Source organism: Ascidiella aspersa, chromosome 3 (genome assembly GCF_963924565.1).
Source record: "Ascidiella aspersa chromosome 3, kaAscAspe10.2, whole genome shotgun sequence".
In the NCBI taxonomy this organism is placed as follows: Eukaryota; Metazoa; Chordata; class Ascidiacea; order Phlebobranchia; family Ascidiidae; genus Ascidiella; species Ascidiella aspersa.
The window spans coordinates 1,662,379-1,679,043 of record NC_139449.1 but is presented as its reverse complement, the minus strand read 5'-3'; the positions used below and the strand labels follow the sequence as shown (position 1 = coordinate 1,679,043).

The following is a 16,665-nucleotide window of genomic DNA, read 5'->3' as shown; positions in this document are numbered from 1 at the left end:
TTAAAGACCATTCTCAATAAAATATGTAAATCTAAAATTAAAATAATTTTTCTGGTACTTTCTCTTCTTTTGGGACACGCCATTTTCAAGATTACATTTGTTGTTACTTTTACAGACTATAATAATCAGTCAATGAGTTCTTTAAAGCCTTAATCATTGGACTAAAAAGATCAACAATAAACTAACTTGGCCGAAAAAAAAGTGTGTCGGAACTTTCAAAACTGCTCGCCGACACGTTACCTTAATCCAGTGGTCTCAAATCTTTTAAATAAGCGACCTCAATTTAAATAAGATGTAATCAGAATTTACATTGCGACCTCATTTTGGAGACAATTATAGGCAATGTTAAAACAAGTGCTAGAATGCAGCAGAACGGGCACCTACTTCGCCGGGGAATGTATTCATAATGACAAGTAAAAAATGTTTTTAGAGATAAGCCTCTTCGCCTGTTTGTATTTTTAAGTGGATATGCTTTCTAATTTGGCCTGTAGAAAGCAACCTCAGAAAACGCGGATGTTTTATTAGAAATCAACAGCATTTGTTATGATGTTACAAATGAGGGACGATTTTAAACATCTCCGTCTACTGTCTACATTTGACATGGTTTTAGAAAAAGTGCTACATTTGCTGCGCTAAATCAAAAAACACATTTTTTCAAATGTATGTTAACTGATATAGCAGGTCTTTAAGAGCTAAAAACAGCAAATTTATACCCCACTGTAAGGAAAACTAAATACACAAATCGTACTAAAACACTACGAATATGGTGAGTTATGGCGACCCCACAAAAATTTTAGGCGACCTCACTTGGGGTCGCGACCCACAGGTTGGAGATCACTGCCTTAATCTATGCCGTGACTGCCGAAGAACCTGATTTATTCAAACAGTAAATGACGTATTAATGAAGTAACTGAAAGATAAGGATATTGTCAAGAAACTAAAAAAATTATCAATTAGCGGAGCATAACGTTATCCATACAAGGCGATAAAAAATCAATAGGGTATTAGGCTAGCTTCAAAAAAGCAGTTCTAAGAAACTATGCTACCAAAACCTACAGCTGGCACTATTTTTTTGTCTCGTCAGCTGATGTGGATATTTTGATTTATAGCTAATTTACCCCCTAAAGTGAGGAAATTTACCCCCAGGGGTAAATTTACCCCAGGTTAAGAAAGGCTGAAATTTTCACTTAAATCGCAATTTGTATTCACCAGAATGTGAACGGTTAATATTTGTGTGCTAATTTCTGCATAGCATATGCTTCTCAGACTGTAGTCGTTCCAACGGAAGAGTAATATTTTAAATTTTTGTTATGACTTAAAAAAGTAAAACAACTCTTAAACCAGAAGCATTTTTAGTAAAATATAGATTCGATTAAAACTAAAATGAGAAAAAACTTAGAATTAGACGCATTTTGCTCTTATTTATTGAATTATTTTTCGGGACATATCTTGTTTTTGCTCTTATTCCTTTATGGTTGTAATAATATGTTTCAGACCGATTTTTGTGCGAAGCATTATAAAAAAAGCGTACACCGTAGAATTCTCAAATTTTCAGACATGGCGTAGAGTGGTATGAAGGTTCGCATAAGAGGTTTATGAGGCTGCATCCCTAGGTGTCTTTGACTGGGGGGGAAAAACAATTGCGTGACGTCATCGTTTCAGTTCTTCACAGCTATCTACTCTTATTTAGCAATAGAAAAACTTTAATACAGAATGCATTTGATATCCGTAAATTTATTTTCGGGACATATCTTGTTAGTAAACTAGAATCATATCTGGTTGGCCAAGGTTGTTTGGCGTGGGCAAGTGAAAAGTTTAAAGATTTTTAATTAGGCTTGTTGGACGTTTAATTTTATGACAAGTATTCTTGGCATTGAATTGCTCTAATAAGACTTGACTTGTTATTTATTTGAAAAGACTTGACTTTGACTTGAGTCATTTCAAAAACATTTTCACGAGCCAGTGTAAATAACTCATTTGTTGCCTATTTTTTATTATGTTAAACGACATCCATAGATTTCAATGTTACTTTGGTTTTACAAGTTAAAAACGTATTTTTTTAAGAAGCTTATTTCACTTTTACTGTTTACATAAAACATTTATACAATATTTTAAACTTTGTGAAATTTTTACAACACAATATGCAGCACTGCGGACAGGCAAGAAAAACCCGCCAAAAATAGGACTTCGATAAACGCAGTCGAGATTTGTCGTTCCAGTCAAGACAGGGGTGCGAACATTTTTCGTACAATGAGCGCAAAAATGTACAAAAAACATGCGCACATTTTAAATTGCCTTAAAAATGTGCGCACATTTTCACAATGTGCGAAACCACGCCAAGTCCCCTGTTGTCCCAGTCTTTACTCATGCTTGGATAAATCATGATGCATATAAAAGTGTATTAATAACGTGGTTGTTCAGAAATCCACTTATAGCCTTATAGGGGTGTCATATAAACCAGTCACTCACAAAAGATATCAACCATATGCGATTCCTTCTTCCAGCTTTGCAAACAGATTAATTTATCGGCGAATAGTACAATAGAGAAGCCTGCAATTTTGCACCACACATGTTATTCCGGATGCCTCTTTGTCGGCCATTGTAGTTTGTTGCCCTACAATGACCAAATGCTTCTCGGTTGTAAAACAGCCGTTGAAGATTTGATAAGGTTGTATGCAGTAGTTTAGTTGTAAACTGAAGTTAATTGCATTTTTTAGCAACTTAAGGAAAAGTAAAAAGATTCGCATATTGCTCGATATAAAGTTATTTATAGTTTAATTTAACAGAAACAAATCACAGTGCGCAGGCGAATTTTTCTAACACGGGCAAAAACATGCTTCTAACAGAATGTATTTTCGCGCTTAGCTCGAACAAAATGCATTTACATAGCTAGAGTTGGCAAAATACAGAGTTAGAATGGTAACCCCTCCCCTTGAATTATCCTCTCTCGCTTACTTACCCAATATAAATGCAATGAATAATAGATTAAATTAGCTGGAGAACATATTCTACTTGCTACGATTTATGGATAAAAGTCATTGGCTTTTGCACGGTTTAATTATGGTTTGTATAAGTTTTGATTTAAATGTTGAACGAATTATGTTGGTACAAAATACAGAATTGTCCATCAAAGCAAGACAGGCTAGAAAAGCAACTAGTCTGTAAGGGCTGTCGTTTAATTCTTAAAGTAAATTAATTTGTATTTTTTGCGCTTACCGTGTTTTTGAAGTATAATGGGGACCTGAAAATTTCAAATAAGCATAAGGGTCAAACGTTTGAGAAACACTCCTGTAACTTATATATTGTGGCTAGTTGCATAAGTTATTTCATGACAGCCCAGAAAACGTAAAAGTACGTAGAGGAATCCTGCTCGTAATCAATCTCAGTAAATCTAACCATTTTCTACTGTACTTTCGACACCCAAACAAATCAAGCGGCACCATAGGTTGAAAAACACTGGTTTATGGTAACAAGTCTTAAAAATGATAGCTGTAGAGTGGTGTTCGCTGTCAAAACTGAAGTATTTCTTCGTTATTTCGGCAATAACGGGTTATTTTGTTATTCTGGCACTGCTTTCGTACGACAATTTGGGAAGGTATAACGCCTTACCCAAGTTTGCCAGAAAAACGTCAAAGACCAATGACCTTAATGTGTCCAGCGGCGGTCGTGTGTTCAGTCCGATTGTGTATGTGAAAACACACAAAACTGGATCTAGCACCATAAAAAACCTCTTTGGAGACTACCTTAAATCAAGTAAAGAGGAGGTAAGATGCTCTGATACGGTGAATAATACGATATTTGTAAAGCGGTGTTGTAAACTAAGTTAATGGCTTGGGCTTGGCTTTAAACCTTTTACTGTAAAATTATTAAGTCTTTGGGGCACAACGATGGAGGATGACGTCATAAAGTTACGTCAAAACGTGACGTCTTTTTTATATTAAAAAGGCGGAAAATACTGGAGTGCATAGTATAACAATGCGTTTATAGTTACCAGATTTTTATCAATTGTGCAATTGAAGACGAACATTTTGCTTTGGCCTAAAATAGTTTTTTTCAAATTGGCAAAATATTCCGGATGCGTAATTAATTTACACACGGCTTGTACTTTAAAAGAAAGTTGTGTTAAGGCAATATTAGTTCGCAATTTGTCGCCAAAATGTTTTTGTTTTTCACCTTTTAGGTCCAGACTGTCTCCGCATTTCCTTCACCATTTGTAGGTGGTTACCCTGGGCACATTCGGTTCAAGTTCGTTAAACATGAAGGAGAGATCGGCGCCATCTTGTCGCATTTTAGGTTCGACGCCGACGAACTACATCGATATATGCCGAATAATACAAAGTAGGCTAAAATTTGGCATCAATACACTTGTGTTTGACTTGGAGGCGCTGGTCTAGAATCCTACCACAACTCACATTATTTGGGTTAAGTTGCGGATTAGCGTTTGGGTTAGGGTGGGTTATGTAATACTATTAAATAATGAATATAATGATACTTAACCCACCCTCACCCAAACGCTAATTCGCACTCTATTGAAAATATTGTATGCTGATTGAATAACTGTGGTAGGATTCTAGATAAGCGCCTTTAGATACAAAGTAGGTTGTAATTTGTCTTATATAAAACCGTGGTTGACTTGGATAACTAAATAGTTTCACGTTCAGTTAGAGCGCTTATGGGCTGTATATATTTCCATAAAACTGAAATAAAACAATAAAATCAGAATTGTTTTTCGAATAACAGAATTTGCCTGAATCTGAATAATAAAAAACAACCATTCTGGTTGCACATCAATGATAATCATTTAGCTAAGTACAGAACTTAACAAACCGAAAATCAGTTTGTTTGAATGTTATAATAAGATAAATATATTTAGCTACTAAAAGCATCATCAGAAACTTATTCAAATAGAATCTTTTCTTTCAGTAGCTAAATATATTTATTATCCTATCACATCAAACAAATAAGTTAATCTTTTTGAAAACAGAGAAATTATTTTTACACAGTAAAATAACGTACAGTGATTTTTAGTTTTATTTATTTGTTAATTTTTTTTTTTTGGGGGGGGGGGTATATACAATATGCCTCTGGGAAGGTTTACCGAAACCAACCAGTCTGGTTAGAATTATAGTACAAGCAGGGCCAGGCCTGAAAAACCACGAGCTCATAAGGCTTACTGATTTCGGAAAACCTTTAAGACTTTCGGTGTACTATATCATGTGTGACGTCATCTTTGTCCAATCGATCGAAGTCTTTCGTGAAATATTAAGTCGAATCCCATTCCAAGTCATCAGTTGCCCAAGTCAATGGCTAATTTTTTAAATCAAATAAACTTAATTGTCATTTGATTTAATTACTTGAGTCTAAGTCAAAAAAAAAGGAAAAATAAAATCTGCAAAAACAAATTTAGTTATGTTAGTAATTCTACCAAAGTCATTTCGAAAACTGACTTGGCAAGTAGTAACTGTACATGACTGAATTCAACTCAGTTCATTGTAAAAACTGACTTAAGTGCACTTCTCATCGACTTTAGTCGTTACAACACTTAAGTTGAATGATAAACGTGTGTAGAACATTTACAGCAACTGTATTTGTTGTTTTTCAGGTACTTTACTATAATACGCGACCCCTGGGCTGAGTTCCAGTCAGCTTACAACTTCTATTCACGCGAGTTTCCAATGTTGAAAACAAAGAAGGCTAATTGCTTCCACATGCCGAGCGCATTCGTGCGGAACGGCAGAAACGTTGACCCGGTGACCTTCATGCATGAGTGCGCACGGACGTTAAACAAGTCGGTGCCGTGGTACTTCAGGTAAAATAATTAAATTAAAATGCGATTGCTTTTGTTTTGACGTAAAACCTCCCTATATTTATACACCATCACACCAAGAATAAAAAAAATCGACGGTGGTACTAAAAAACATATTTATGGGACTTCCGTTAAGATATTTATTTTTACTTTGAAAGCAGCAAGAAAATATGGAAAATGTAGCTTAAAATTGAATGTCAAAGCGAAAAAGGTCGGGTATATCGACATTATTTTAGCATTAATTGGACGTTTTCAATAAACGAGATTGAAACAGCTTATTTGCTTTGAAGCAAAGTTGAAAAAACCTTTTCAACTTTTGACATTTTTATAGTACACAAAAAATTGTATCGAAAAATTTACAAAAAAAAAACAATAATTGGAATCCTAAAGAATTTGAAATGTCTCACGGCACCCTTGAGCATTACATATGACACCCTAAAGTGCCACTTGATTGGACAGAACCACCGGATTAGATACTAGGAATGATAAGAATTGCGTTCCACCTTTGTGTAAGTGAGGTTTGATATATTTTCGTCCACAGAAGGTTTCGGTGTGTTGTGGCACGTGTCGTTATCGTTGGCCAAGTAAAGTCATAAAGAAGTGTAGATTACAATTACTGTACGGCAGTGTACGCCTATGTTTATGTATCTTAATTTATTCTTTCACATTAAAACAGATTTTAAATTAACCTAAAAATTGAAAATAAGACACATCCTTATTTTTTAGATGACAACTTGTAATTTACTTTGAAATTGCATTTACAACAGCTCTTGTATTGTTTTACGATTACTGCATGTCCCCTTGCTTCTATTTAAGCTTTTAAAGGTGATTGTTTGTTTTTGTTTTCATAAAGGTTTAAAAACTACCAAGCGCATGACCTTGGATTCGATCCAATGTTAGAAGAAGAAGAAGAAATCAAAAAACAGATTAAAGCTCTGGATGAAAATATGGACTTGGTTTTGATCAACGAACACTTAAAAGAGTCTCTCATTTTATTAAAGGTAACAAAAGTGAATAGATAGAAGGAGGTTGCAAATAAATTCAGTGTTGTAAACAAGTCCAACTCAAGTCATTTTGAACATATCACGTCATTTTGAATATAACAAGTCAAGTCCCAGTTTGGATGAATATTTACACTATGGCCTTATTTCGCATAACAAACACCAAATACGAAACTAATAGGAAGTTAACTTTTATTAAATTTAACATTCGGCTTAAATAGCCCTTTTTTAATGAAAAGTAGTCTCTTAAAGCAGATTAATACAAGACCAAAGTGCGAGTTGTTTACGGTTTTAATAGTTTAACATTTGATTTTCATGACAAGGACTGGACTTGAACTTGAAAGTTGACTTGCTCTAATAATGACTTGACTGGGACTGGATTTAGCCAACTGATGACCTGACTGAGCATTCTCTTGTTATTTATTCCATAAGATTTAACTTAGACCTAAGGTATTTTATGAGTGACTTGACTTGTACTTAAGTCAAAACGACATGTTTACAACACTGCTGCTTTGTTCTTATTTCGACTTGTGTTTTATTCTGACGATGATTCTATCATTTACAGGATATGCTTGATATGACTTGGTCGGAAATACTTCTTGGAGAAAATACGTACGAAACTTACGAAAAAATGACGTTAAAAAAATATGATGAGAAGATATTTTCCAAGCACAACAAAATAGTGAGTGTAAAACTATTTTTTCTTTAGATTAACAGCATTTTTAGTTGGCTTTAAAAGAAGGTTTTCACTATTTTTTTCAAACCGTAAAACAAAATGCACAAAACCTTAATCAAACAATCCCTTAACTAATGTACATTACTTCAGCCAATTTATCCAAATCAAATTTCCACAAAGTTTTAACCTTTTAACATTTAAATTCAAGTAATCGACTTAAGTAATTACAAGCCTGGAAATCTTGTTATTTGTAGGACATTGCCTTGTATCGTCATTTCAACGCGACATTGTGGAGGAAAGTAGATTCGTACGGACGCGAAAGAATGGCGGAAGATATTTTAACATACGAAGAGGAAAGAGCGAAACGCAGACAAGCGATGCTGAAAAAAAGGAAAAAGCTGGGCCGGAAAGGCGGCATAAACTTCCTAGACCTTCCTGAAGACTTGAAAAAATACATGCTGGAAAACTCTGGGGGTTGCTTATGGTCGCGTGGTTAAGATTAAATTGACTCGGAAACTGTACGGGCGTAACTTTAGCTAGATATTGCAAAAACCAGTGTCACTATTTTCACAATTCACCAGTTTAATTTTGTGTTTTTTATTATGACTGTAAACCTTTCTTGTAACGTTTTGTAACATTATTTTCATACACCTGTTTTGACTTGGCATTAGGGTTGTTTAAAGTACAATATTGGGTCCTTTTTATTCGGTTTATCGGTGAAAGTTACGCCTAATTGGTCGTTCGCGAGTGGCAAGTTTGGTTAAAGGCCTGTCGCTGTGGCGAAACAATTACTGCTCTGCTTCATACGTTGCAAACTAGCCATGCAGTGCGGCGTCAGCGTTTTTTGGGGCGGCCAAGTCGAACCATTGTCCCAAATGCGCAAGACGCGAAAACATTTCGTGTTTCTGGTTTTAGTAGAAAATACTTCTATTTAAAAAAAATATTTTGTTGAGTAAAACACAGTAGGGTGAAATAAGATTCCAGTAAAGCGAAAAGTTTGTGTTTTCGATAGTTATAGTTGGGCAAAATGCGTTGCAAATCCTCGTCCGCTTACCTGTATCAAACCAAGTTCAGTAAGTATTTTAATGAGACTTATTGTATTGTGTCATGTGACAATGCTAGCCGCCCTCAAACTAAAACTAAGAGGGAAGATTATTTTGCGTACATGTTTTTGTTTTTGTGTACTATAATTCAAACCAGAAAAATCAAAGCCCCTGTATTACATTTTGTTGTAATGGTATTTTGGGTTATTTACATTTTGCCTGTCGGGACCAAATTTTGTTTTGTACTTGAATAATTTAATAAAATAACTGGTGGAAAATATTTAAAAATTTGTCACGCAACAGCAGGTTTCGTCGCGCTTGAGTAGTTTCGAATTGCTGCATTTTTTATTTTGTTTACTTTGATGATTGACATTTCAGAAGTTTGTAAAACTCGCAAGATAAAATTTGCTTCCTCGTTCGGCTAATGTGGAACTCTTGCGTAATGCAGTCAACTGACTGGACACTGGTCTAGAAACCTACAACAATTTTGTCTGGGGGTTTATATTGCTGAAAATATTTGGGTTAGGGTGAGATTTTAAGTTTAGGATCACTTGGGTCAAGTATTATTGATATGTTTATTACCCCATATTTATTTCTTCTTTGCAATTAGGCGCTGGTCTAGAATCCTACCTCAACTCACATTATTTGGTTTGGGGTGCGGGGTTAGCGTTTTGGGTTAGAGTGGGTCAAGTATTATTATTAAATACTGAATATAATAACACTTGACCCACATGCACCCGAACGCCAACTTGCACCCTAACCCAAATATTGTGCGTTGATTTAATAATTGTGGTAAGATTCTAGACCAGTCTAAACTCGTTTCGATACTATAAAAAAAGGCCACTTGATTCTAGACCAGCACTTTTCATTCTTACAAATTTATGCGTTCCTTGCAATTTGAACTTTGACACCTCGTTTAAGTACTGTTAAAATAAAAGTGGTAGGATTGTAGACCAGCGCCGCTGACCGAACTAAAATGTATGCACACTCCTAACATTGATTTTTGTTTTTTACTCATTTTTGCGTTGAAGATTATAGAATGAATTGACTTAATATAAACTGAAGCAGTTTCAAGAACAAAGAAAATAGGATTCAGCAAACTTTTTATCTTGCTATGTTTTCCAATTCATCACCAGAAGGTAAGTCAAGGCATCATTATTGATAAGTTTGTTTGTATAATCCTGATAACAGTATTTAATTATCAAAAAAACTAAAAAAATGTTGTTTAAAGCAGGGCGGCGGAGTCGGTTAAAAATACCCGAGTCCGACTCCGGTCAAAAAAATAAAAGCGAGTCCGAGTCCAGCCAAATGTGCGATTTTGTCGAGTCCCAAGTCCAGCCCGGACTCTAAAGTCTATATTTCATCAATTTACGTAACTAAAATAACGTGGATATTCAGCAATCCACTTATAGGGGCCATATAATTCATTCACTCACAATACATGGTTGGAAAATATTCTGCCATATAATATTTTACCTTTACAATTTCCATTTGGCGGCCATATCAGTTCTAAAATTCGGTACTGCGCTTGCGGGATTCAGGTAGTTTTACAAAGTCTTACCGAGTCCCGAGTCCCACTTCGCAGCCTTGGTTTAAAGTCTTGTGAAAGGTCATATATTCAAAGTAATGTCAGGGTAAATTTACACAAAAAACAACAAAAAAAGTTTTAAGTCTACAATTTTTTTTGTTGTACGTATATGCAATTCTCGATTATATGACAAGGTAGCTTTCACTAAACTGAAAATTGAAAACTATGTCACTGAATGGTGTTTTGGCAGTTTAAAACGTACACACCTTAACTGCTAAAATTGCCCAGGCAGCCAATTAGTTCTTACAAAAACGGTAAGGGTGACAAAAGTTTTTAACACTTCAAAGCTGAATGCATTTCGCTCTTTTTCCAAAATTCTAAAAGTACATCTGACCTGTGTTATCCTTTCCAATCTTTAAAACCTGTCATACACTTTACTGATCACATAATAACTTTAACCCATTGCAGAGGCATTAAAAACCTACATAAAGTAGACTTAAGATAGACATTCCAACCTGATTGCCTTCCATAGTTTATGCCCGCTCAAGCAATATAAATGCCAGGGCTATTTTTTATTATAAATTTACTAGAAAAATTGTTGGCTAGAAGGTTCTGGAATACATTGGAGCATCCTTGAGGTTTTGTAGTGCATAGAAATGGTAAAATTATTTCAGAAAGACAAATTGACTTTTTAGCTCATTTAATTTTAATAATTTGGAAAAATTATATTTTAATGTCACCATTACCTACTTTTTACACATTGATTAAAAACAGTCAAACTTTTTTGCATTTTATCAACATTTTAAAAAAATCCTGAGTAACAACTACATCTTAAAAATAGATTTTTTTTTATTTATAAGTAATTTCATTTAATGTGAAATCATTCAATGAATTATTCAATTTAATAACTAAAGACCTTTTATTATGATAAAGACGTTTCAATAGAAACTTGTATCAGTTATTGTGACATTAGCTGAAGGTGATAGGTGCATATCTAAATGTCCTAATCAAAATGATGTTGATCTACTCGACCTTTTTGGCTTTGAAATTCATTATTAAGCTACATTACAGATCTGTGTATAGTGTACTTAATTGAAGAGATATACATAATCTTTCAAATCAAATTTTTGCGATTTTTTTTTTAGATGAGCTGGCAAAAACCAAGAAGCATCTTTCTCTTTTGCGAGAGCAATACGTTCGACTTCAGCGGGAACATTCCGAGTTGCAGCGCGTTCACTCAACCTTGAAAGCCGAACACAGCTCCGAGTCGTCCATGCAGAACGGCGATAACCTGGGTGACCCTGGTTTAGCGACAAGTGTACTCAATCTGACCAGAAGTCTGCACAGAAATCCACTCTACAGGTAAATTTTTATATTTTTGTGTTCAACTGTTCAGTTGACCATGAAGACCTATTGGTATTTTTAAATTTTTTCCTACTCTTGCATATTACTTTTTTAAATTTTTTATTTGATTAATTTTTGACCTAAAAATTATAAATTTTGACCTATTAATTGAATTTTTTTCAAATTTTCACCTAAAGGTATATTTATTTAAACAGCGCATTGTTGTATGAAGAACTGCATTAATGTCTCAGCGTCGTCAATCACACGTTTTAGTGTTTTACTGATTACCGAGCGAACACAGTTATTTTTTGGGTTGACATTTTTTAATTTCAAAATGACATAAAATGCCAAAAAACACAAGAAGCTGGTGATTTTAAACGGTTGACCATAATGACTGTTATCTTTAGTCGAAAATCAGCTTCAGAAGGGCTAGATCAAAGTTATTGAACACTATCTTTTATTAAATGTACTTTCTTTAGTGTTTGGTGGTTTCATCCTTTGTCTTTTATTTATCTTCATTTCATTTGTTTATGCTTTTTGTTTGTTTAGTGACATTGCAATCGACTTGAAACACGGGATCTGCCCGGGGCACAAGTTTGTTTTAGCGGCCCGAAGTGGAAAATGGCAATCGGACCAACTCAACGTAATGAAGTCGCTTGACCTGAAATCACTTGATTCAGATGTAAGAACAAAAGCTTAACAGAAAACTATTAAACCCTCAATAATTCAATACATACACTTTAAGGCATAATGACTGATTGTTTGGGAAATAATAGACGTTTTTTTCTTTGCTGATTAGAAATAGTACTATTAATTCGTTTTGTGTCTAAAATATTATGTTTATTTGTATGCAATTAAATAGGTTATTCTGGTGTTCTTCAGAGATTCATTGATTGCAGATTTTAAATTTATTTAAAGTGGTTATTTAAATTAATCAAGTTCTTTTCAGCTGTCACAATATTAAAACAAAACTGAAAAAAAATAATGAGCTGTTTTATTAAATTAAATTTTATTAAATTATGCCCAGAATACTAAACTAGCTAAAAATGAAGTCAAGAAATTGATGACTTTTTTGTTACTCTAAGTGTTGAACTCGTTTGCTACTTCTTTAGGCTGGCGATGCAATTGTAAAGTGGATGTACACAGATACGGTAGACCTCGGTCATTGTACCGACGAGTTTGTGATTCAACTCATGAAGACTGCAAGCAAATATCTACTCAAGGGACTACAAATAAGGTATGAAACTAAGTTATTTATTTTTCTGAAAAAATAGATGTGAACATGTTCATGTTTGGCTACTGTGTAAGTTTTACATGTGGATAGTTGTATATATTTTTTTTTAAGTTTTCAAAAATTAACCTAACATTTATATTTGTTACAAAAAAAAAATATTGCAGTCATCTTTTTTTTTAATTTTTGTGGTGTATATAACCCTATGACTATTATTTTAAACTTGTATTCAAAAGGCAAATTTTATCATCTTAAATTCTTTGCTAAACCCTTTCTTACTATGAACAGAAAATATCTTTCAACATGTTAACATAATCCAATATATCCTGTGTTAATGTCAGTTGAGTAGACTGTTTCTTTTTATGTTTTATGGCTTGCATGTATATTAAAGTTGAAAAACACTTACTTACATCCATGTCTAAAGTATTTCTTATCCACTGATAATTCCAAGTACATATTTTATGATATAAGTTTTAGGACCTTGCTGCCTTTAAGAATTTTGGTTCGAAGCATGAGCATTATGTGTTCTTATCATGAGCTTTATGTGTTCTTATCATGAGCATTATGTGTTCTTATCATGAGCATTATGTGTTCTAATAAATGGCAAGATCTCTTGTGGAAAAAACACTAAACTCCTTGTCCAGTTGTCATAATAGATAAAAACCCTTATATTTTTTTTATTTACCCTTTGTTATAATTACCATTTGTTGTTAACGGATTTCATTAAGGTGTGAGCATTCAATCCTGTCAAAAGTAAATGTTCGAAATTGCATCCAGTTTTATCAACTAGCTGAGGAAATAGGTGCTTTATCATTGAAAGATTACTGCTCAAACCTTGTTTCCATGCATTGGGTAAGGCTATATGTTTGCTAAATTGTGCAGAAAAATAATTCTTTATAAACTTTGCAGAAAAATAATTTTTTATTTGGCCAACTTTAATAATTTTTATTTTGTCTTCGACTTAAAAGTCACATTATTTATTATTTAAAAGCTTTTATTTTTGATCTAAAAGTTTTTTTGTTTTGGGCCAACTGTAATAAAAATATAAAATTCATATTATTAAATAACAAAAGTTCTTTGTTTTTTTATTATTTAACCAACTTTAATAAAAAAACAAAAACATAATAGTTAATTAAAAAAAAAATATTTTACAATGATAATGGATTGAAACATTAAAAACAGTAGAACTATCTGGATTTGTTATTTGTAATTTTTTTGTTAAATTTTTTTATGAAATTTGTTTGATAAAAATTTATTAATTTAATAGAATAGTTGTTTATAAAGATAAGTGCAATAGCACTCTTGAGTTATTTTGTATCAATAGTGCAAAATTTATGTTTGAGCTATCTCATTTTGTGTTTACTATATCGATAGTGAAAGTTGACAATATGTCAGACACAAAGTGTCATAAAATTGAACACCTGCTTGACAAGTCAAATATGAAATCCTATCCTTATGGCATTTTAACAACTTGAGCTAAATATAAATTAATGTGGATTATTACATGTTTTTAAAAAATCTTAATGATAATTGGATTGGATCTGGTACTGTATGCCAAGTGGTAGTATTGGTACATTGTCAGATACTAGGGTGGTATCGGTGCTGATCTGATACCATTATAATAGGAAATTTAGCCATGATTTCTACTTTAAAATAGTAAATTTATCAGAAATTAGCAGGTAAACAACTGCAGGTAACTAAACTTTTTGTGCCAAAACAAATTTCGGTTTAAGCGTTCACTGCGATATAATCCACCGGTGGGTCATGCCTAAAATTTAGCTACTGCCATACAACCCAACAGTGGGTCGTACAAAAAAATACCGTGTTTTTTCCAACTCAAGAAAACAACGAAAATTTGGAGTCGCAGCGAATGTGTTAATACCCTAAAAAAATACCATTAAACATTTAAATTTCATCAGTTTTTCATGTTTAAGCAAAGTAATAAGTAATTAAGTAAATTCCAACAACATCAGATTTGTAATGAAATCAATTTTACTGCCATAATTTCGAAGCAAAACCAGTAAATTCTAGCTTCCCCTCGTTTCAGAACGACCTTACGGCAGATGATTTTTCGTCGATGGCTGCTTCTACTTTGTACACAATGTTCAAAAGCAAGTCGGCGTGGCCGCTGCACAGAGCAATTCGCGCCAAGAGAGAAGATGTTGTGTTCCTCTATATGATCGAGTTCACAGCACAGGTAAAAAATATTCTGCTATTTTTGTGTATTGAATGTATGAATTACAGGTCTGAAGAATTTTGTTGTGGTGGTAGCCTTTTAGCTTTTAATTTGAAATCTGCTAACTTATGATTTGAAAAGACTGTTCGTTCCTAATCTGACTTAAGCCAATTTATTTTTTAATGCCCACTGCTTAAGTTGTCTTGATTTTCTTATGTGAGTCGACCTGTTTTTGGTTTGATATATCAAAAAGGCCCCTGGAAAATACTCTAAGACTGAGGTAATGTACTCGTTAGTATATTCTGGGGTTCTATGTAGGTAACGGTAGCGTGTTAGCATAGTTGGTTTAAAATTACTGTCCGGCTTTGTTGAAAATTAACTCCACTCCCTAATGCAACTTCGGTCAAATAAACCCAATCTGTCAGGTCTAGAGTCTGCGCTAAGACTTCCCAACCTTGTATTTTACCCATCCTTTTAGTTAAAATAGGGTAGTTGGTTGTCCAAAAAAAAAAGAATTTAATTAAAAAGTTAGTTTAAACTAAAAACAAAACCAAGTGTAAAATAAAATTACATTTTATCAATTTCAATGTCCTTACACCGCCACTTATACTTCTTATCAATTTTGCAGCTTCCGAATAAGCTAAATGAAAGGGATGACACAGGAGACTGGCCCCTTCAGCTTGCATTAAGCACAGGCCAGGAAGCAATTGCTCGGAGCCTCGTATCACACCACGTTGATATTGATGGATTGGACGATGACGGTGAGACCCATCTGCATAGAGCTATCGTCGCTGGTGAGTTGGACCGCTATATGTTGGTTGCTTTGAAATGCTTAAATACTGTATTAGGGGTGCCTGATGTTAACGGATTGGAGCCGATATCCAAGTACAAGTGGTAGTATCGATACTCTTTCAACACTATAAAAAGGGGTATGTTTACGGAATACAAAACTATTGGCGGCAGGTTTCACTGTTCCGCTGACGCGTATATTAACAATAAACCTCAATGTTTAAAACCCTGATTTTTACTGTTCTCAGAATAAGTTTTTTAGTTTATAGAATTCGCGAGCAGTACTATACAAAAGTAGCCACAAACCTATCTTTATGACGGTTAGTTTTTATATTAAATCCTAAACTTTAAAGACCAGATTAAAATCAGGATCAGACATTTTTTTAAAAGCAAATATGGGCGAAATATATATTCCTTTAAAAAACTGTGTGATCCTGATTTTACTCTGGTTTTCAAACTTAAGTTTTATTGTTCTTTCAATACTAGGGTGGCATCGGTGCCAATTCAAATTAATTTGTGCATACCTTTGTGATCTGATGCAGCGTTGGTTTTTACCGTAAAACATAATTTTCTCATAAAAAACACTCGTCTAAATACTAGGGTGGCCAAACCCATCTGCATATAGCTATCCTTACTAGTGAATGGGACTCTATTGTGCTTGTTGCTTTACAATGTTTAAATGCTGTGTTAGGGATGTCCATTATTATCCGTTTCAACCCCCGACGCCAAGTGGTGCTATTGGTAATCGCCCGATACTAGTCTGGTATCAGTGCCAGTCCGCTAAAAAAATGGGCCTTGGGTATCAAAATAAAAAAATATCTTTTCTTGTTATACCTTGAATTTGTACGTTGAAATATCCATTCTACATTTTTTTAATTTTTTTTTTTTTTTTTTTTTTTTTTTTTTTAGTCGTTGAGTTCAAAAACTCGATCTTAAATTTTTTTTGGTTGCTTTTCTCGACATAGGTTACAAAAATAATATTAATACTTCATATATAACCTTCTGTAAAGTTACTAGTCTTTTGCCCTGAATAAGATTACCCATGTAGGTAATCTGAACGTCGGCGCTTAA

The 16,665-nt window shown here is 33.8% G+C and overlaps 1 protein-coding gene across 1 annotated transcript in view; it reads left to right on the top strand.

Annotated features, from left to right (window-relative positions):
- Positions 1–9,564: 9,564 nt before the first annotated feature.
- Positions 9,565–16,665, top strand: part of LOC146158029 (ankyrin repeat and FYVE domain-containing protein 1-like) — a 30,186-nt gene continuing 23,085 nt past the window's right edge. The window contains exons 1-7 of the mRNA XM_083385818.1: positions 9,565–9,665; positions 11,200–11,416; positions 11,948–12,080; positions 12,511–12,635; positions 13,358–13,481; positions 14,677–14,826; positions 15,434–15,599. Of these exons, the coding sequence (XP_083241944.1) occupies positions 9,641–9,665; positions 11,200–11,416; positions 11,948–12,080; positions 12,511–12,635; positions 13,358–13,481; positions 14,677–14,826; positions 15,434–15,599 (940 nt within the window). The 5' untranslated portion in view covers positions 9,565–9,640. The remainder of the gene's footprint in view (positions 9,666–11,199; positions 11,417–11,947; positions 12,081–12,510; positions 12,636–13,357; positions 13,482–14,676; positions 14,827–15,433; positions 15,600–16,665) is intronic.